General features: G+C 31.0%; 1 protein-coding gene across 1 annotated transcript; it reads left to right on the top strand.

The window, feature by feature from the left end:
• The first annotated feature begins 598 nt into the window (after positions 1-598).
• On the top strand, positions 599-21,593 carry LOC145333761 (uncharacterized). Its single transcript, XM_080178987.1, has 15 exons — positions 599-659; positions 2,083-2,164; positions 3,377-3,455; positions 5,767-5,848; positions 7,152-7,224; positions 9,233-9,297; positions 9,714-9,807; positions 10,955-11,017; positions 11,925-11,995; positions 12,473-12,642; positions 13,152-13,209; positions 15,579-15,668; positions 18,344-18,421; positions 20,160-20,237; positions 20,614-21,593. The coding sequence occupies exons 1-15, from the start codon at positions 612-614 to the stop codon at positions 20,662-20,664; spliced, it is 1,182 nt and encodes a 393-aa protein (XP_080035113.1). The 5' UTR covers positions 599-611; the 3' UTR covers positions 20,665-21,593.
• Positions 21,594-22,297: the final 704 nt, after the last annotated feature.

The following is a 22,297-nucleotide window of genomic DNA, read 5'->3' as shown; positions in this document are numbered from 1 at the left end:
CTTCTTTGAAAAATTAAAATTTTGAATGTATAATGTATAAATCGTTTATACATTATATCGCTTTTCCCTTTGACCAGAGTAGCTTTAAATAGGTTTCGCAATATTTGGGTTATCTGCTGTACTCATTTGGAAATTATTGAAGAAATAGGCAATCAATTTTCAGCACATCACTTAGATATACGTTATAAAGCCAACTAAACTTATTTTTTTTCTGTTGAAAAAAATACACATTTTCAGTACCTTACTTAACAAATAAAATAATGTCTTTAGTAGGCTTAAATGTTATATCAGAAGTAGAATTTTATTTACAATTTTCTTTTATTTATTTCATTTTTGTTCATTTTTTACAACACTAGTGGCTGCGCCTCTACTATCCTGGGTTTTTGTCCTTATTGGGTTAAGAAGGTGGCAGAAAAATGGCCTAAAACTAACTCAAGGCTTTAATCTAAAAATAAGACTAGGACTTAATAGAGAACTCAATCGGTTTTAGACCAAAAAAACCTACCACTTTAAATAGTATAATATCTATAGTATATACATACATCTATCAAAACTTGTAAAGGTTATTAATTATTTTAATTATCTAAATTGAACAGGATATTAAGACAAGCATGGATAAACTCAAAACAGATACAGAAAACAAGTGTGATAAACTTAAAGTAAGAATTTATTCAAAATATTTCATAAAAAGAGAGTTTTTTTAGAAATGCAATGGTTCTACTCCTTAAACTGTTTTTAACCTATTTTTGAAATATATATCAAAAATATACTTTGACACCTGTAGAATCATACTGCAAAGCCAAAAATGAGAACAATTGCCCACATCGATTTTTATTAGGATTTTAAAGTTTATTTTTTACAATAGATTAAATAAATTTTACTGAATCGTGATATTTCTTTCCTTTGTGGGTAAAAAACTCAGCTTTTAGAGTGTCTTTCTTCATAAATATTGTATTCTGGTATAGAGTAAAATTAGCCCTTTTGATTTCATCTAAATTAATTCATTAAAAAATTAATTCTTTACAATATAAAAATGAATTAACATTAACATGTTTGTGTTCTTTCACTTATTTAAAACACATAAAAATTGGCTGTAAAGGGATAAATAATGTAAGATGACAACAAACGTTAATGCAATACAACAAATTTATTTTTGTCACATATACAAATATAAATTAAAATAAGATTATTCAAACTTATTTTTAAAAATATTTATAAAAAGTATGTATCTTTTATGTGTATGGTTTTCATTCTTTTCATTTTAATTAAATAAAAATTATTTAACCACATTGGAAAAAAGTCACTTTGTGAAAACACTCTTTCGGAAATTATAAAGAATTGAAATGAAAGAAGATTTCATATTGGTTTAAATTCAGCATTATGTTTTTTATTGTATTATGTCAGATTTTTCAGTTAAATTACCTAATTGTTTTAGAAAAATGTTTTTTTTTATTGTATCAATATAAAGTGAATTATATAAAGTTGTTTACTAAGTTACAATATTACACGAAGTAAAAACAGACCTTTTGCTCTGGTAAAAATAACCAGAGCAACAGTATTAATTAATTTTTAAATCCCCCCAAAAAAGTTTATTGGGGACTTAATTCAAATTTGGGCTCTGCAGTTTGATTCTATAGGTGTCCTAGTATATTTTTGACCCCCCATTCAAAAATAGTTTTAAAACAGTTTAACAATGGTTTTGGTATATTTGTTATGGGATGGGGGATAGCCTATGAGGACGGAATCCTTTGCGAGATTTTATTTTGGTTTTTCTCTTAGCAAAATCTTGCTTACTTTGTATAATTGTATGCTTAAACGCCCTTCGGAAAACCAGCCCTTTGATTACACGCCCTTTGTCTGGAAATCTTAACTGTGCAAATGGTAAATATATTCCTTACTCTAACTATTTATGTCGCACACCTGACATAGCAGCCATAGGAACCATATTTAATCTATTTAGTTATGATGCGGTGTTGGGTCAAGATTCGAACCTATAACCTTCTCGACAACGAGTGGATGTGCTTCGTGTTATTCCATTAGCAAAGCAAAGCTACAATTACATGAAAATTTATTGATTTTCAGGAGGATATAGAGAAGAAAATACGCACAGATATAACTGATATTGAGAAGACATTAGCATCCAATAAACCAGCAGATAACTCAGGTTAATATCTAGTAGTTAGTTACCTAAAGTCCAATTCAAGCCAGTTTTAGTTTGTATCATATTCAAATGCAGCTCATACCAATAACGAAATTAATTCGGAAAAAAATCACGAAACCTATACGTGTTTTTTAGCTGTCGTTGGGGGGCAACATATCGTAAAATTGACGACCTCTCCATTTGCCCCCCAAATATTATTTTAGATTTAATTCCCTTGTTGGTTATACCTTATTCCTGATTCAAATGTAACCAGAGGTGGATTCTTAAAAAAAAAATAGGGTCACTGCACCGCTTCCTCGCCAAAATTGTTTTTGCGAAAAATCCTTCAAAATCACATAAGAAATCTACAAAAAATAAATAAATAAAATCTTATGTTAATAACCCTTCTATGATTTTATTTAATTTTCATGGGGAGTGACGTTTTTCATTAAATCCTGAAACCATTGAATATTTAATCATTTCATTATTATCCCCCCCCCGCAAAATATTTCTAAGAAATTGTTTTCAAGTAGAATACGTTGGTAACCTTATTTTCTATCCCACGTCCTGAATCCTTAAATTGTTTCTATTGCCATTAGAATAGATAGATAGATATGTGTTACAACATAAAGCATACAAAAACATTATTACTACACTTACTTACGTAATTTTTGCATGGTTTGGTACTTTTATAACCTGGGTTGGCAATTGCAAAAGCTGATGATACAAATTTTTTAGGACATATTCAAATATTTTTTTTAATATATTAACTATATCTAATTTTAATAAGATAATTATATTGTGATATAAACATGTAACATTTACATAAGTTTAAACAGAATAAGTAAATAAATAGGAAGGTAATAATGCTCTTTAAACTGTAATACAATGGAGTTAAAGAATTTTTATAATTTTAAAATTAATTTTATTATTTTTATAGACAAAACATTAAATTTTGTAATAAATGGAAAAAAATCATCCTGTTCTCATAGTTCAGTTTTAGATTACTTATTATTCATAAATAAGGAGGACCCCTATTTTGAAATAAATTTTAAAAAATGGGTGGGGGGGTTTCGTGTGTTGTTTTTTTTACTTTAGGGTAGGTGAGTTTAGGTTATATTTAGTGAAGGGTAGCACCCGCATGGTTAGCCATAAATACAAAAACTATCTACTCCCCTATTTTTGAAAGCACAAAAAAAGACTAAAAAGAAGCTTCTCCATAAAATAATAATTTAGAATGTGAAAGAAAACTGAAGACAGCCAAAGATGAGCTCACAAAACAAGTTGATAAGTGTAAAGAAGATTTTAATACCAGGTAAATAGATAGATGGATAGATAGATGGATAGATAGATGGATAGATAGATGGATAGATAGATGCATAGATAGATGGATAGATAGATGGATAGATAGATGGATAGATAGATGGATAGATAGATGGATAGATAGATGGATAGATATATGGATAGATAGATGGATAGATATATGGATAGATAGATGCATAGATAGATGGATAGATAGAAAAATAGATGGGTAAATTGATGGATAGATAGATAAACAGATGAGTTTATAGATGGATGGATAGATGAAGTGATGGGTATATAAATGGATGGATAGACAGATGGATTAATAGATGGATTGATAGATAAACGTATGGGTATATAGATGGATAGATAGATAGACAGATAGACAGATGGATATATAGATGAATGGATATATGAAATGGTGGATTTATAGACTGATCGAAAGATAAACAGAGGGATATATAGATGGATGGATGGATAGACAGATGGATTAAGTAATGGATAGATTGACTGATGAATATATACTTTACTAACAAGGATGACAACGCCAATAGAAGCGAAGCTCTTAAATCAGACGGTAAACGAATAATAACACTTGTAGAATGTCAGAACTTAAATTCTAAACAAAAAAGGTATTTATATTTGTTGCAAAATTACTTGAATACAGAGTAATGTTGAAGGACAAACTTACCAATTTAAGGATTTGATTATAGAATTGCTTCGATTATAATATTATTCCTTGTTACAGGAATCATCATGCAAAGTTTATTAATAAGTCTAAATTAACGATATGAGGTATCCGTTACTTACGGATGGACGAACGGATCGACGGAAGGGTGGACCGATACAATTTATTTATAGAAAAGCTTTGGTTTTTACAATAATTAACAACAAATAATGATAAACACAAAATAAAAAAGTACTTTATGATTATTATGGAATTATAGTATTTCAAAATCTTACTCGATCCAGACAACATTTAGCTTTTTGAGAATTTTTCAAAATAAAAATGATTTTTAGATTTGTTGGTAATTTCCTTTAAAGTGCATTGTCGAGCAATCAATCCCCCCCCCGGGCCCCCCCTCTCTTATTTATAATAAGTTGTTTATTGCTTTAGCTAAGGTTAGGTTAGGTAATGTTAAGTACTAGCCCGCAGGGTTAGAACAGCGCAGGTATAGGCACTACAGGGGTTAGGCTTAGGGGAAAAAACGAACTCTCCCTCTTTTTTCCAATTTATTTTAAAAATAAGGGGAGGGGTTTCATTGCCTTATAGGCACGTTGTGGGAAAGCACTAATTTGTTTATTAAATTATGCTTTTATTCGTTCCACGACAAACGCAGGAGTCCCAAACGTCGGAGTGGACAAACGCAGGAGTTACTTACTTTAAGTAAGTATTTCTATACAGGTTAGGTTAGGTTAAGATATGAATATACAAATAAGCCCCCCGCAGGGGTTAGGCATTTAAAAAACCTAAAATATGATTTAAAATAGGTTAGGTTAGGTTAAGGGTCCACTCCTGCGTTTGTCCACTCCGACGTTTGGGACTCCTGCGTTTGTTTATTGATACATTATAGTTCTAAGTAATAGCTATACTACTATATAACTAGGGAATAAAGTTAGACAAACGTCCAATCAACGGTCATAATATAAATTGGTTAAGGCTAATTAAAGGTCCATTTTTTTACATTACCTATTATGTATTTTTTGAGTTAAACCTATATTTTGTTAGAGTATACAAATAATTATATCTTTTTAACGATATTCAGAGAGGGGGGAGCCAATTACCCCCCTCCCCCAGTTTTAGGTGTTTTTTTTTAAATTATTTGCTTAAAAGGTACAGTTAGAAAAATTTCTGCCTTTTTGAATAGCACAACTTTTCATCTGCTTAGCCTATATTGAGATGTTATTGAGGTGCTATAATGGATTTTGTTTTAATAAAATTATTTCTCTTTCAGTCAGATTTCAATAGGGTTTTAAAAGAGCACAAATTTCAAATCTCTTAACTTTTAGAGATCTTAATAGATAAAAAAATAGACGATAGATTGTTTTTTTTGTACTGTACACTCAGAGACGGCCAAGTTTTTTTTGAGGGGTGTAAAAATTATTTTTTACATCCCTTTAACCCGACTCTTGAACGACTAAGTGTACACTCCCATTCGTTGGCTGAAAAACTTGGGTAAATTTATTAGATCTTGATTGGGTTGCAAAAAACTTTAGTCAAAAAAATTTTACACCAAAAATTATCATTTACAGAACGGAAAATTTTGTAAGGGGTGTACATAATTTTTCGTCGATTGTCATATTACTGAAGAACCGTTTTTTAGAATAACCCTGACAGATACGAAGATACTGAAATTCAAGGAAGACATGACAAAATTAAATAAAGACTGTGACACTAAATTTGCGGTAAGAGTTTTATTATTAACCCTATTACAGAGGGGTATTTTGAGATATTAAAAGCAAAGTTTTTCGAAATAAAAATTCAGAAAAATTAAAAATAAATTTGCTTCGTTATTTACCGTTATAAAGTGATTACGGTAGAAAACCTAAAAGGTTGTATATTTAATTCTGCAGAAAAGATCTCATGTAAACATTTTATGACAGGTAAAGTCAAGGTCCGATTTAATATTGTACATATTCAGCTCTGATCTATTTTTCCACTATGGCTTCTAAACCGATTGCTAACCTCTGGATTAGAATCGGTTCTCAATCATACTGAATAATTATATACAGCGTTTCAAAAAAAACTGCGTGTGTGTGTGTTATTGTATTCTTAAAGAATTTTATGCTATAACGTTGAATTTAATCCTTTTTTTTACTTGAAAACAACATTATAACATAAACTTCAAAATAATCTAATAATTACATTTAAAACTTAATTTAAAATGCCTTTTTTAAAATAAAAAATCAATATTCTTTTTGCTTGGATTTTAATTCTTAGTATTAAAATTGTTCATATTCGTTCCTCGCCCCTCCCCCCTTAATCTCTTAATCTCTTAATTTGATTGACAGATTATAAGAGATCATCTTATAAAACATGAGTAATTAATGAAAACGCACTTTTTACGAACAATTTCAAACCATGCTAACTTGCTTATTTTTAAAGATATTGAAATGAAATAAAAGTGACTTGTTTTATTTGTCAATGCACACAGTATTAATAGAGATTTTTTTCTAAAAATGACTTTGTCAAAGAGAAATAGAAAAAAACTAAATTCTGAAGAACCTAAAAAGGTCTTTGTATGGAGCCAAAAAAGAAAATATGTAAAAAATTTCATATGGGGACATTGATTTAAGCTTTTACTACTTTGATATTGTACTTTTGAAACAATATGTTGCAAAATATACAAGTTATTTCAATCTAATTGATATCTCATATTCAACATCAAGCATTTTTCCCCTACATGTACCAATCAGTACAGCCGCATTTTTAGAGATATCAAAAAACACCTTAAGTAAATCCGATGTACATTTTTACATAGAATATGGACCTATTTTCCTTTTTTTCGTATTCCTTCTGGTTGTTTCTCAAACCGGAAAACGCAGTTTTTTTTAAACGCCGTGTATAGTATTGTATGATATAAAGTTAATACTTGTTTTGTTAGCCTAGAGGGGCCGAATATCAGTGGAAATCTGTCTATAATACTATAACATATAGAAAATTACTATTATACTCATGATTTTAATTTAATTTAATTTGTTTATTAAGAGTGCAGATACAAAGTTAGCGGGCGTGATTACAAGATTAGGCAAAGTAGAGGACACAGCTAAATCTTCTACAGGTAATACAATAGAGTTATAACTCTAGAGGATCAATCTGCAAAATATTCCAGAGGTAATAAAGTCACAATAGAGTTATTAAACTAGATGGCCAAATTGCTAAATCTTCTACGGATAATAAAGTAACAGTAGAGTTATTACAATAGAAGGTCAATCAGCTATATCTTCCAGAGGTAATACAGTCTCAAAAGAGTTATAATACTAGTTGGTCAATGTGCTAATTGAATCCACAGGTAATTAGTCACAATAGAGGTATTACTCTAGATGATCCATCTGATAAATCTTCTACGGATAAAAGGGTCACAATTAAGTTATTATATATTATGGTCAATTTTCAAAATCTTCTACAGGTAATTCAGTCACAATAGAGTTATAACTTTAGATGATCAATCAGCAAAATCTTCTACGTAACAATAAAGTAACAATAAAGTTATTACAATAGAAGGTCAATCAGCTATATCTTCCAGAGGTAATTCAGTCACAATAGAGTTATAATCCTAGATGATCAATGTGCTAATTGAATCCACAGGTAATGTAGTCACAATAGAGGTATTACTCTAGATGGTCAGGCTGCTAAATCTTCTACGGATAATAAAGTAACAATAGAGTTATTACAATAGAAGGTCAATCAGGTAATTCAGTCACAATAGAGTTATAACTTTAGATGATCAATCAGCAAAATCTTCTACGTAACAATAAAGTAACAATAGAGTTATTACAATAGAAGGTCAATCAGCTATATCTTCCAGAGGTAATTCAGTCACAATAGAGTTATAATCCTAGATGATCAATGTGCTAATTGAATCAACAGGTAATGTGGTCACATTAGAGGTATTACTCTAGATGATCAATCAGATAAATCTTCTACAGATAGTCAAAATAGATTTATTACTCTATTTGGGTAATTTGTAAATCTGCCACAGGTCAGTCACAATCTGCCACATAATTTCAATGTGGTTCAGAGCATCGCCATTAGACGGACGTTTGATTTCTTTTTGACAGAAAAGCAAAGAAAAACGGCTTCTTTGCCAGACTTAGGATTCTATGGACATGCGCTTCCTTTTTACTGTTAAGACTCCTAAACAAAGGCAGTGCAACAAAATTCATTTATTTTCCAGTGTGGCTTCGAAACCGATTAATATCGGCTGGATTACAACTGGTTCTAAGCTATACTGAAAAATGATATATAGCATCGCACAACAGACAATTTTTAATAAATATCAAAATTATATTCATAAAATTAACACCAATTTTGCTCGCCCGGGCGTTCGGCCCCTTGTGGTTAACAAAACTGGTTTTAAACTTAAAAATTTTTCATTATTATATCCGCGAAAAACTGCCTTTAATACAAATGAAATAAATAACTATTCGATATAACTACTCGTCAGAATTTATTCTGTATCTAAGTGTTTTCATTTTAATAATAGGTGTTTTTCATCCAGTTTCTTTTAATTGATTATTCGTAAAAGCATAAAAGATAGTTTTCAAAAATATAACATAGTCGTATTAAATTTATTATAATAAGAAGCCAAAAATGTGTTTCTTTATATGAAATTAAAATGACGACTTTCTTAACAGGACTTGGTAACAAAATCAAACAAAAATTAAGCAAGGAAGACATAATCATGAACAAAGTGAATTATAATATAGTAGCCTTGCTACTAAAGAGATATTATATAAATCAACAAGTTACGACAAACTTTTAAAAATAATCTATATCACTAGTAGCGATCTGTCAGTCCGTCCGTAGAGCTATGGGAAAATGTTATTTTTTCGACTGTTATTAAGGATAGAAGGCTGATAATTTGATAATTCCCTTTACCAATGAGTATCAAGCATAGAATTTACTTAGCCCAACTGTTTGTCGACCATGCCTCTTTTATAAAGTTTTCGCATATTCTTTCACTTTCTGAACATTTACTGTATAACTCACTTTGTCCGTATGTCCATTCATGATTTTTTGTGCTTTACTACTTGTGGATGTTTTAATCCTTGCTTTTTTTTTTATAGGAAAGAAAGATGATTCATCGGCTGATATAAAGAAAGAACTAGATAAATTCAGTAATCAACTAAAGGTATTTATACACATATCCTATTAAATTTATAAAGAGTTAGGGCTTTTTTATCTTAAGCTTAAAATTTCTTCGAATATTTGAATAAAAATCTTAAAATTAGTCCCAGTTTAAACTTAATTTTTTTTCATTTTAATATCTGCGGAAAGATGTTTATAATACGATGCGATGAAAAAAAATATTATTAATTTTTAGACATATAGTTTTTACTTCTTCCATCAATTAAAAAAATTAGTGCTTTCTCGTCATTTGTTTGTCCCTTGGGAATCTAAATGCCACAGGTCATAGGTATTGATGTTAAACTTGTTTTGCCTGTATATAATTTCTATAAGTTATGTATGACTTAGCACGAGGGGGCAGTAAGTTAATTTATTTTTAAAAGGCATCAGTTTTCATAATTAACTAATCTTGTTTTAAAGGATAATATTGGAAAGTTGGAGACAAAGTTAAGCAGTCAAGAAACAGCAGTTACAGCCGTTAAACAGTCGGTTAAGGATGTCTCCGATAAAGTCGGTAGGTTAAATGATAATGCATTCCCCCTTTTCTAAAGTTAAGCTTTTCTAAAATACATTCCGTCCCTCTGCACGTACGTATAGCTCTGATCGTTAATTTAGTGTAAGCGTCGTACTTTCGATTTTAAACTTTGCTTGTTGATTTCTAAACATTTAGCTAAAGGTACAATTTAGAATACATTTAATCAGTCACTTTTACTGAAATAAGACGAATCAAACGTCTTTTTAAAGTCAAAAGTACATAAATGAAACATAAACATCCAGGTAGGAAAACTCAGGGGGTATTGGTTGAATATTAGTTGAGGTTTTGTTTATCACAATTGGGGGTGCAGTACTATCTATTGTACTATTAGTAAAATATTTAGCATACTATTAGATTTTATATCCTACTTTGGTACAACATATTATTACTAAAAAGGCAAGATTAAATAGTACAACAAAAGAATTTAGGTTAAATACAAGTTAAAAAGTATATAATTGTCTGGAAAAAGTTTAAAATTAATTATCATATTAAAAGTTAAGTGAGTTAATTGCAAAAAGTTTAAGTACAATCATGAGCTTGCAAAAAATAAAAAAGGATGGTTTTAGGCTATTATATCTTTAATTTAAGTCTTGGATTTGATTTAGGCTATTTTAACACCCTCTCTCTAGATTCAATGAGCACAGCAGCTAAAATAAATAAAACGAGGATGATAACATCCATAAGTAGCGAAGCACAATTAACTTTTTATCTGCTTAAAAGCATTCCAACTGCCATGGATGTTTATAATTAATTATGGTCCATAATATTAGTAAGTTTAAGTAGCTGTACAAAGTGTCTCAAAAAATCAGGGATGTGACGTCATAAAAATGAGGGATTATCCATCTTTTTTGCAGGGGTTTTCTTTCCCACTTCTCCTCTCATCCCCCTTATTTTTATAACGTCACATAGCTGATTATTTAGACACTAAGCTACAAGTTTAAGCCGTGTATCTTGAATAGGAGCTGATAAAATCACGTTTCTCTCACTTTGTGTCTTACGGACGGACGGACGGATATTTGTAATTATAGAGTAGCTTCAAAACTAAAAAAAAGAACCAAAAAATTCCCTGTTACTAAAATACTTATTCTTGCCAGCTCTCTAATTAATTTTTGTAAAATTATTTAAGGAAAATTGGATTCTGGTAAAAAATCTACCAATTCAGCTGATTCAGACCATCTTCAACAAACAGGTACAATATAATAATTACCAAATTTAAACTTTAAAAAGAGGGGTAGGTTTCTGGTAGAATACGTAAAGGTGTGTGTTTTAAGGCTTAAAAATAGTAGTAGAACGATAATATTCACTAAATATGTGTATTTCTTATTGAAAAGAACTATAGACAAATTTTTTTTTAAGTTAACATAAATTTTTATCGTTCTACTACTGTTTTTTACTTATAACACATAACCTTTACGGATTTTAAAAATAGGTTACTGTGCATATTTTACTTTGTTGTTTAAAGGAAATGTATAACAACTAGTTGATACGCTTCTAGAGGCCTCTAGGGGCACATGATAGGCTGGGCGGGGGTTATTGATGTCGACCACTTCCTTTAAATTTTCTCTATGGGCGATTTCTTTCTGGAGGATGTTATACCCTTTCATAAATAGTTGTAAACCTTCCCTAAACCTTTCAGAAGCTTCACTGTAGAGTTGAACCAATAATTCGGACCCATGCAATGTCTTAATACTCATAAGCAAGCAAATTACTTCCACAAAATGAAAAAACCTACTGAATGAAATGAAACACGGCGTCATTCGGCCAAAAGTTTTAAATTTTTCCTCTTTTTTATAGGCTCTATAAAGCTTCTTTCCACACTATTTTAATCATATTACATGAAGACTTTTTTGTCTATCTACTGTTTTGATGAAGTTTTCCTTTTTAGGAAAGCTTTATAAACCTCCTGGTTCGGTTTCAGGCTATTTTTTCTAAACACAAGTCAAGAAGTCGATTTGAGGCTCTATTTCTATCCCCTTTCTACCACTTCTTTGTGGTAAGCGCGAAGCCTCCAGTTTTTATTATCAATCTCCAGCCGATAATAAGCCAACCTTTTTTCAATATTTGGCAGCTGAAGTGATCATATACAATTGTTTTAGTTCGTAAGCTTGAGACCGAATGTTCAACCAAGAAAGATTTGGACAAAGCAGTTGCTGATCTTAGCATTAAGGTATAAAATTATATTGTTCTGTATATTAGGGTCCACATAAAATAACATACATTTTGAAATAAAAATTGGTTGAAGGTACTAAATAGCTTTTGGGCTAAGTGTGGCTTAGAAGCAATGTGAGAATAAGAGTGGCCGCAGATGAAGATGGTTTAATCTGAGTTGTGGCTAAGGCTTAGTCTAATGGAAGTTGGAGGCTAATTTTAAGGCTTCTTTAGGCTACTGAGGCTGCTGGGCCCTTGTTTTATTCTATTTTTTTACCACAAAGGTTTTTTATTAAACATGCTAATTTTTAAATCTAAAGGCCGGGTGAGCAAAAATAAATGTGGACCCTTTTAATTTTAAGTTAGTAGAAAAATGTTAAGCATACCGTTAGAACCGCTATGAACTCTAGTTTTTTAAATATAAAAACGATTTCTGTTGTACTTATAGTTTAGGAGCGAAAAATGTCCCAACTGACCTAATTGATAACTTATCTAGATAAACGAGGTGCGAGCACAAAATGGAGGTGGCGCAGCCCACGCGTTGGACCCCAACCATCCTGACATTGGACCCATCATGGACAGCCTGATAATGACGAATGACCGACCCTATGTGGACTGCATGACCCTGACACCCATGACAGGAAATGGACTCGTCAAATTTGACAGGTAACACAATTTACCAATGTTGGATTATTTGATTTGATAAAATATTCCTGTATGGATTCAAAACCGATTAATATCCTTTGTATTGAATGGTTCTCAGCCATATTGAAAAACCATGTATAGCATCGTAATATAGATATTTTTCTACGATGATTAGTCGACCCTCCACTTTTCATTGAAATGTTTTTTTAAGTAAAAAAGAATTTTAAGGGTAGGGCACATTTTTTCAAGGACTTCTTTAGGGAGGGTCGAGATAACCTCTACTAAAATAGAAGTAAACCTTTCCTGGACCAATTAGAAGCTTCAATGTAAAGGAGATCCATCGCGTTTAAGAGGTTGGCGAGATCTGAAGATGCAGAAAACATCCTGTAATAGGATTTAATTCTTGGGTTGGTTTGAGGCTATTTTACTGCCCACTCCCTCACCTGTTCGAATATAGAAACCCTAAATGCTTGGGACGCAGTCACTAGTTGATTTTTATGTGTTCAAACAATAAAGAATAATAATTTTAGGTTCACAGCTATGAATAAAATGCCTTGGGATGATGCAAATGATCAATTTGTTATCCAGGTAAAAAAATCTAGCAGGATCTAAAGAAATAAGACAATGGACAATAAATTAATGTTCATACCCAATTATGAAAAACAAAATCATATTTTCTGTAGACTAGAATTATCATTTTAAATGACTAAAGTTTGGAACCAACCAATCAAAATTCAACTTTTGAGTCGATTGATAACGCGTTTATAAAAATGTTTTATAATGTATTATGATTTGAAAATCAACATTTGGCTTTAATTAAGAATTATTTAATTTTCATCTAAATAAAAATACTTTAGATGACTTTAAAATTAGCATTAACTATAATGTTGTTTTTTTAAAGGAAAATGTGATACTATTTTATAGAAAATTCATGAATCAAATAATTTCTGATTTTTGTTTGTTTATCAATAATAAATAAGGAAAATATGGAATTTTTTTTTTTTAAATGAAAATGTATACTATTTTATAGAAAATTCATGAATCAAATAATTTCTGATTTTTTTTATCAATAATAAATAAGGTAAAAAACTATTGCAATACTTTATACAAATCCAATATTATTTAGCTATTGTAACCATATTATTTTCCCACTCTTTATTAATTTTCAGGCCATTTTCTCGTTTCTAGTCATTTGTATGTCCCTTGGGACATTTAAAACGATGGTCCCCAAAAAGTTTTCCGTCTCTAAATAAAAGTTTGATGCAACCAATCAAGATTTAATAATTGTTCCAAGTTTTTAAGTCAACGAATGAGAGGACGTGATTTAAAAATTGTGGGGACCAGTTTATTTAAAAGTCCATTGTCTCCACTCAATTTTTTTTGTATGACAACATGACTACTGCATCGTTATTTCGCTAATATGTCAGGGGCCATCCCTTTTTTCCATCCCTCATAGTAACAGGATGTGTTTTTTGCCAAAAAGTCTTGTTTACCACTGAACCGATATGGCTCTCATTTTCAGTAAAGTCTCTTGTAGATTAAAGTAGTTTTTAAAACTATTTTCAGGAAGGGTACCTCCGCCCTTCAATCGCCCCTAGAAAAAATGCCCCCTCTACCATTTTTAAAAAGCAGAGCACGACTTCCCCCTTCTCCTAAGTGCCCCTAAAGACATCTAGGGACTAGTTGACCTCATATTTACGTTGACATTAATCAACATTAAAACATTATATAAAAAGACAATATATCAAGTTATGGCTAAGTATAAAGACAAAATTCAAAATAATTAATTTCCAATAAAATTAAAAAATAGAGGGTAAGGTTGTGAAAATAACATTACTCTGTATTTTTCTAAACATATTGAAAAGAAAAATGCCAAGGATAAGTAATCCTTGTATTTTTCAATATATTTTAAAACATTGCTATTCATATTTTAAAATTCCAACTTCATGATTTCAATTTAAGTGTTAAAAAGATATAATTCAACATTAAGCTATGATGATCATAGATTATAATTCTTAAAACGAATAATTAATTTTTAATAACTGATTAACAAGGATATCAACATCCATAAATAATGCAGCATAGAGAACTAATAAATGGACAAATTACAAAATAAGTTTTAGAGTTGGAATTACCGAATTGGGGCGTCGATTTCATGTGAGGTTCCACCTGTTTATGGGCCAAGGTATTTCCCCTACTCTAACTATTTATGTTGCGCACCAGTCATAGAAGCTGTAGGAACCATTTTTAGCGTCTTTAGTTATGACACGGGGTCAGGATGCGATTAGAACCTATCACCTCCCCCGACGAAGAGCGGATGCGCTAATTGAGAAAAGAAATCAAGTGAATTATAGAAATAACAGAAGTTTATTAAACCACATTGCCTACTTGACAAACTGACGCCAGACGGACGGATATGCATAGTGAGTTATAGTGTAGCTTCGCTAATATAAAAGGTAGGTTTAAAATATACAGATTAATATTGTAATTGCGACTTAAGCTTAATGTTTTGAAAAATCTGGATTAGAGTTAATGATTGTCTAATATCTCTATATTCATAGAGAGAGAGAGATAGATAAGATTTATTCATTTTAACCCTTAACAGTCGGGCCCCTTGCCGCACCTTAATTGTCTGGAATTCCTATAGTCCTAACTGTTCAGGGAAATGAGGTACGCCTGTTTTTTGGCCAAACCATTCACCATACTCTAAATTATAAGGCCGATAAATTGACGAAAATCTCCAATGATTACACAAAATATTAACCCTTCTTTAGATAAAAATTAGTGGTTGAAACGTTTGAACATTCAACTTAATAAACCAACAAATAAAAATTCAGCAAAAGTTCCCAAAGTTGTTAAGCAAACGAATAGGAAAACATTATTATAAAATTTTTGTAACTAGTGTAATTAACAACCCATTGTCACCTCTCGCTCTGATATATTAATCAATATTTCAGGAGCCTGGAGTTTATTCCGTGTTTATATCTGGAATCCTTCAGGATGCCTTCCTGTCAGTCAAGATTGCCAGCAACATGCTGGAAAGAGAGGTAGGTTATGCTATTAAGGGATGGGCCAATTAACGAAATTTTATCCCCTTTCACTCCCTTCCAAACCCCTCGTATAATGTGAAGCATACGACAAAACATAATAAGTTGGATATAAAATTCTTTGAATAAAGTTAGCGAAGCTAGTAAAAGTGGCTGACTCAGATTATAACGTCAAAAAAAAGTATACACTGTAATTTACCAATGTTAAAATTTTTAGTGGCCTCTCATTGGTTAATTTTTTTGACGTCATAATCTGGGTCAGCCACTTTTATTAGCTTCAAGTTAGCTTTCTAAAAAATATATCGTTGAAAAATTCGTCTCAAATTTCGCCGTATATATTTATTCCCCCAAGTTACAAACTGAAATACTTGTGAACCTTAATTAATCTGTACAATTTAGTAGATTCATTAGCCCAGATTATTTCAAAGATATCTTGTAGAATGTTTAACCATGCTTAGTAGAGCACTCCTAGATTTGTCATAGATAGGGTGGTTCCCAACCCCCTCCTTTCACCTCAAAAAAAAAACAGCTCCATGGGGGTTGTACCTTTCCCTCCTAGGGAAGTGCATGGGGTATAAAATTAGGCCATATTAAACTAATATATTTAGTTACCAAGGGGTATGCCAAAGAAGCCTCTTGGGGCAACTAAAGCCGACCCCTCCTTTAAGTTTTATAAAGAAAAAGTGAAAAAAAATTTGGGAGGGGGTAAATTTGATCCAGTGCAGGGGTGAAAACACTTGGGAGGGTTGGAGATACCCTCCCCTCAAATAGTTATAAACCTTTCCTGTACCTAAAAAAAGCTTCACTGTAAAGGAGAATCGTATCGGTTCCGCGGTTAGAGAGATTCTTAACTACAGTTAAAAAAAGAGCTTACTACATTTTATAATAGAATTTTGATATACCAAACATTTTGCTATAAGTTTTTCGTCCAATAAATTTGCAACTTTTAATGCTGCTCTACTCTCTTATTTATGATCAATATTTAATACGTTCTTATTGTTTTTCCGTGTATTATAAAAAAAAAATTATTTTAAATTCGAATTAAAGATTTATAAAATAGTTTATCAAGAAATAAAAATCTTTTTAAAATATTTCTTAAGAGTCCATAAGCTGACAATTACGAGTTTAACATAAAATCCTTTTGAAACTTTAAGAATCCGGATTTAGAAATTGAATATGTTTTCATAATCTTTATTTTTCCTTTTATATAAAGTAGTAAGCTTTTTTTGTCTGTACAATTTACAGTGGAGCTTATTTTAAGTTCAAGGAAGGTTTTTGACTATTTTCGAGGAGGGTATCCCCACCCTTTCAATAAAATTTACCTCTTCCCAAAAATACATTTTCTTTTCTTTTTCTTTTTTAATCTTAAAATTAAAAGATGGATGGAGTCGACTTAATCCTCCCCTCCCCTCCTTAAGTGCCCCTAGATCCTTTTAGGGGCGTAGCTGCTTGTAGGTAAAAAATGTACATTAGAAATAAAAGTTATATTCTAATTTCTATCCCTTAATGATATAACTTGCAGATAATCTGATTTTTTTATTAGCAAAGTTATTCCATAATTCACTTTTTCTGCCAGTCAGACCTTAACGCCATGGGGGAATTGCGATTTTCTCGGCTGCTATTGAAGATAAATAGCTAAAATTGAAATGGGCATCAAGTGTATAATTTACTTTGTCCGTCAGTCTGTCAGTCATGCAAATAAAGACATTAAAAATATTTTTTAAAGCGAGGCTTTTCTATAATTAGGGTCGGTCCGTCCGTACGTCCATACGTCCGTCCGTAACGGATAGCTTTTTTCATTAATTTAGGCATGTTAGAATAATCCTATCGATTTCAAATTTTGCATGGTTATTCCTTTAGTAGTTAGGTACGATTTAGAAAGCGTAGCAACTCTATAATCATTACCAAAATGTCCGTACGTCCATTTTAAACATGTTGATTTTTTTTACTTTTTTAACAACAAATTTTTATGTGAACTAATCATCTGATTGATCTGATTTTTGGTATATTGATTCCTGGGACAACAAAGTATAATGTAATAAGCGAAGCAACTCTATAATTAAGTCCTTAAAATGTAAGTATGTCCATAAACATTATCCTGTATCAAGCAGTTTTTTAACAAATTTACTTACAATTTTGCTTTGACCCTTTTGAATTTATATTATGATTATTCAGTTCTGACACTATTCAAGTGTTAATGTCCGTTTGTCCTACCGTTTCAGTGCTTCGCTTTTATGGATGTTGTCATCCTTGTTCTTGTTACATCAGAAAGTTTCGTGATTTCTATGAATTATATCACATTTATCGACTGAACATCTTCTTTATAATTCATCTTTATGTTTGTCCTTCCTCGAATTTTTAGTGCTTCGCTGCTTATGGATGTTGTCATCCTTGTTATGATTATAATTCCTCATAAGCCATAGAAGGCGCGGAAAGAAGAATACACTTCAATCCTATGACGTTGTCAGGATCTAAATTAATGGTAATTAAATGTCTGTACACGAAAGGACAGTAATCTTTTTTTTCCTTTTTTGATAAAAAGGCATCTAGTGTTCGGCTCTTCCACCAATTAATAAAAAGGATTTCAATGCTCTTCATCATTTCTTTGGTGTGTTAAATTTAAAAAAACTGTAAAGGCATCAGTTTTCATGAAAAATAATCTTGTTTCTTTATAGGTTTGTTGTATTGGATCCAGAGAGGGAATTCTTGGTGTCAAAACTCCAACTTTTGTTTTTAAGAGTGGACTTTTCCAGGTTGGATAATTTATAGTCAAATGCCTGTCTTAAGTCTAAAAACCGTTGTATGAAAAATTAGGACAAAACAATAAACAAGGTATAGACTAATAACTCAGACATTTACCTGGATCTAGTGTTGGAGACCTTTTTCGTTTGCTAGCAAATTGGTTTCTGCTATTTTGTAGCAACTTGGCTGTGATACTATTTCCGATGCTATTAAAGACACAATTAAACAATCGAAAGTCGGCAAAAACGTCCACGGGGAGGGGCATACAGTTATTTAACCCCTTCCCCCTCTATTGTATTACTTTAATGACAAATCAGTATGTTTTTAAAAGCGAAGCTTTTCTATAATTAGGGTCGGTCCGTCCGTCCGTCCGTACGTCCGTCCGTCCGTCCGTACGTCCGTCCGTCCGAGATAGATAGCTTTTATTCGTTAATTTAGGCATGTTAGAATTGTCCTATCGATTTCAAACTTTGCATGATGATTCCTGTAGTAGTTAGGTACGATTTAGAAAGCGTAGCAACTCTATAATCATTACCAGAATGTCCGTACGTCCATTTTAAACATGATGATTTTTTTACTTTTTTAAGAACAAATTTTTATGTTATCTAATCATCCGATTTACCTGATTTTTGGTATATTGATTCCTGGGACATCAAAGTATAATGTTATAAGCGCAGCAACTCTATAATCAAGTCCTAAAAATGTAAGTATGTCCATAAACATTATTCTGTATTAAGCAGTTTTTCAACAATTTTACTTACAACTTTGCTTCGACTCTTGTACATTTATATTCTGATTATTCAGTTCTTACACTATAAGAGTATTAATGTCCGTTTGTCCTACCGTTTCAGTGCTTCGCTTTTATGGATGTTGTCATCCTTGTTAAAAGCGAAGCTTTTCTATAATTAGGGTCGGTCCGTCCGTCCGTCCGTACGTCCGTCCGTCCGTCCGTACGTCCGTCCGTCCGAGATAGATAGCTTTTATTCGTTAATTTAGGCATGTTAGAATTGTCCTATCGATTTCAAACTTTGCATGATGATTCCTGTAGTAGTTAGGTACGATTTAGAAAGCGTAGCAACTCTATAATCATTACCAGAATGTCCGTACGTCCATTTTAAACATGATGATTTTTTTACTTTTTTAAGAACAAATTTTTATGTTATCTAATCATCCGATTTACCTGATTTTTGGTATATTGATTCCTGGGACATCAAAGTATAATGTTATAAGCGCAGCAACTCTATAATCAAGTCCTAAAAATGTAAGTATGTCCATAAACATTATTCTGTATTAAGCAGTTTTTCAACAATTTTACTTACAACTTTGCTTCGACTCTTGTACATTTATATTCTGATTATTCAGTTCTTACACTATAAGAGTATTAATGTCCGTTTGTCCTACCGTTTCAGTGCTTCGCTTTTATGGATGTTGTCATCCTTGTTTCATCTATGCGTTGCTACTTATGAATGTTGTCATCATTAATCATATATTGTGGGCGGGAGGGGATATTAGACTGTGATTTAAACTGGTACCCAAAGTTTTATAACCACGTTATCTTTTCCATTGGCTCTAAACTTTAGTACTTTTTCTGAATTTTAATTGGTTGGTTCCAAACTATAGTAGTGACCAATTTTTTCAATAAAAAACATTTTAAAAGAGATTATTTGGTTTATTATCATTATCTTTCATTGTCTTATCCCTTTAGATCCCTGTTTTTTAATATTTTTAATATTTTTAATAATTTTTTAGATCGAGGACGATGATAACGTGTGTGAAACAGTTTTTATTGAAATACATGCGGATAATCCTGATAGCTTTGTCGATAAGGTATAATAGATAGAAAGATAGCCAGACAGATAGATAGACAGTCAGACAGACAGATAAATAGATAGATACAAGATAGTTATTATTGAAAAATAAACAGATACTCCTGATAGCTTTGTCGATAAGGTATAATAGATAGATAGTTTTTTATTGAAATGGAAAACAGTAAAAGTGTCTAACTATGACGTCAGAAAAAGTTAACAATTAACCAATGAGAGGCCGCTATATATTTTATCACAGTGAATACTGGCTTCTTATTGGTAAATTGTTTTTTTTTCTGACGTCATAGTTAGACACTTTTACTGTTTTCATTGAAATGCATGCTTTCAAAATGCTCATCTTTTTCAAATATATGTTTACAAATTTTTAATGATTTTAGAACGTTTCCCTGACCCTATACAAGATTGCGGAGTCACCCGGAGGAGAATAAACATATTATTGTAATGATATTTTTTTTTAATTAAGTAAACGATAAAAAATATCTTTTTCTGAAAAATCTTACATTTTAATCTATTTATACCGAAATCTTCTAAATGATTATCATATAGACAAAATGTATTATTTAGTTTTTATATCTTATTGATCTTAAGTTGTTAATCACTGAAGAATTAATAGAAAACAAAATAGATTTGATTTTGATAACATTTTGTTTTTAAATTTTGTCCCCTTACTTAGAGATACTTTTTTCTCTTTTCAATCAACATGTTGGATTGTTTTATATTCCAAGAAATCATAGAAAGTTTTGTATAGATTCATTTGGAGCCAAAATATATTCAAATTTTCTTTTAGAAACATATTTCAAAACAGTGCAGTGTAAGAATTTTTTCCAGTATGGCTTCTAAACCGATAATTTTAATTGGTTGATAATGAAAAATCATGTATAGCATCGATTACAAAAAAATTTCTTCGAATATTAAAATAAATATCATAAATATCAGTTTTGTTATCCCGGACCTTCGGCCAATCAGGGCAAGCAAACCTTGTTTTAAGCTTATATTCTTTTTCATTTTAATATCCGCGGAAAGCTGTCTAAAATACGATGCGATAAATATATATTTTATATCTGTCTGAAATAATAATTGATGTACAATGTTTATTAAGTTTATATATTTTAAAATATCATACTTTTTGGACAATTTTAAGTTATTTATAGTAACATTTAATTATAAAAATATTTTTGAAAATAAAAAATTTATATTCATAAACAATACTTAATCTACTTTTTGATATATTTTCCCTTTTTTGTAGGATTTGATTACGTAAAACCATGATATAGTATTTTCTTAAAAATCAGATTTGAAATCATCATTAATATTTGTATTTTTCTAGAATCGTAATAAAGCTTATCATCCCTTCTAATCTGTGTTTAACTTTTAGAGTTTTTTAGTAGCGAAGCTACTCTATAATTTATATAATCTGCTTGTAAAGTAGGGGGAGAAGGTGGATTTTATAGGCTTCTGTTCAAGTTTTAGACTTTTGACTTTTTAAGAAGATTCACCATACCTATAAGGATTCAGAATATTATTTTACTTGGTCTTTCGGTCTTTCAGTAATGTTACAAAAAAATATAAATATTAAGATACATAAAAACTGCTCTGTAAATCGCTTTTTCCTAGATTTGTTACTTATGGATGTTGCAATCCTTGTTTTTTAGCTATAGCACATGTAATAAGTTAGTAGGTGGTTACGTTATTTCTAAAGCCACTAGGCGAAAAGTAGGGTTGGGCAGGATATCCGGCCGGATATCCGGCCATTTTCAATATCCGGCCGGATATCGGATATTGAAACTATCCGGCCGGATATCCGGCTCTAATATTTTTTATACTTTACACAAAAAAATCTTTGCTTTTTAAAATCTTAAATGGCTATAATTTTCGTATTATTGAAGCTAGAAGAACATTTTTTCTGAATAAGTTTAACTTGATGTAAATTTATATAAGATTTCTGAAGAAATTTTTTTTACTACTTTAATATCTGGTAATTTGGCCGGTTATCCGGCAGGATATCCGGTAATTTGGCCGGATAACCGGATATTTGCCGGATATCCGGCGTTGGCCGGATAT

This window comes from Acartia tonsa, chromosome 12 (assembly GCF_053477335.1).
Source record: "Acartia tonsa isolate MP-2025a chromosome 12, ASM5347733v1, whole genome shotgun sequence".
Classification (NCBI taxonomy): Eukaryota; Metazoa; Arthropoda; class Copepoda; order Calanoida; family Acartiidae; genus Acartia; species Acartia tonsa.
Note: the sequence above shows the minus strand (reverse complement) of the source record. Positions and strands in the feature narration are given on the sequence as shown.

What these genes read in the sequence shown, in the direction of transcription:
- LOC145333761 (XM_080178987.1), top strand. Translation starts at nt 612, where the DNA reads ATGGATAAACTCAAAACAGATACAGAAAACAAGTGTGATAAACTTAAA. An exon ending in AAAGAAGATTTTAATACCAG is followed by an intron (nt 3,456 to 5,766) that starts GTAAATAGATAG and finishes ACCGTTTTTTAG; the next exon opens with AATAACCCTGACAGATACGA. An exon ending in TTAAGAGTGGACTTTTCCAG is followed by an intron (nt 18,422 to 20,159) that starts GTTGGATAATTT and finishes ATAATTTTTTAG; the next exon opens with ATCGAGGACGATGATAACGT.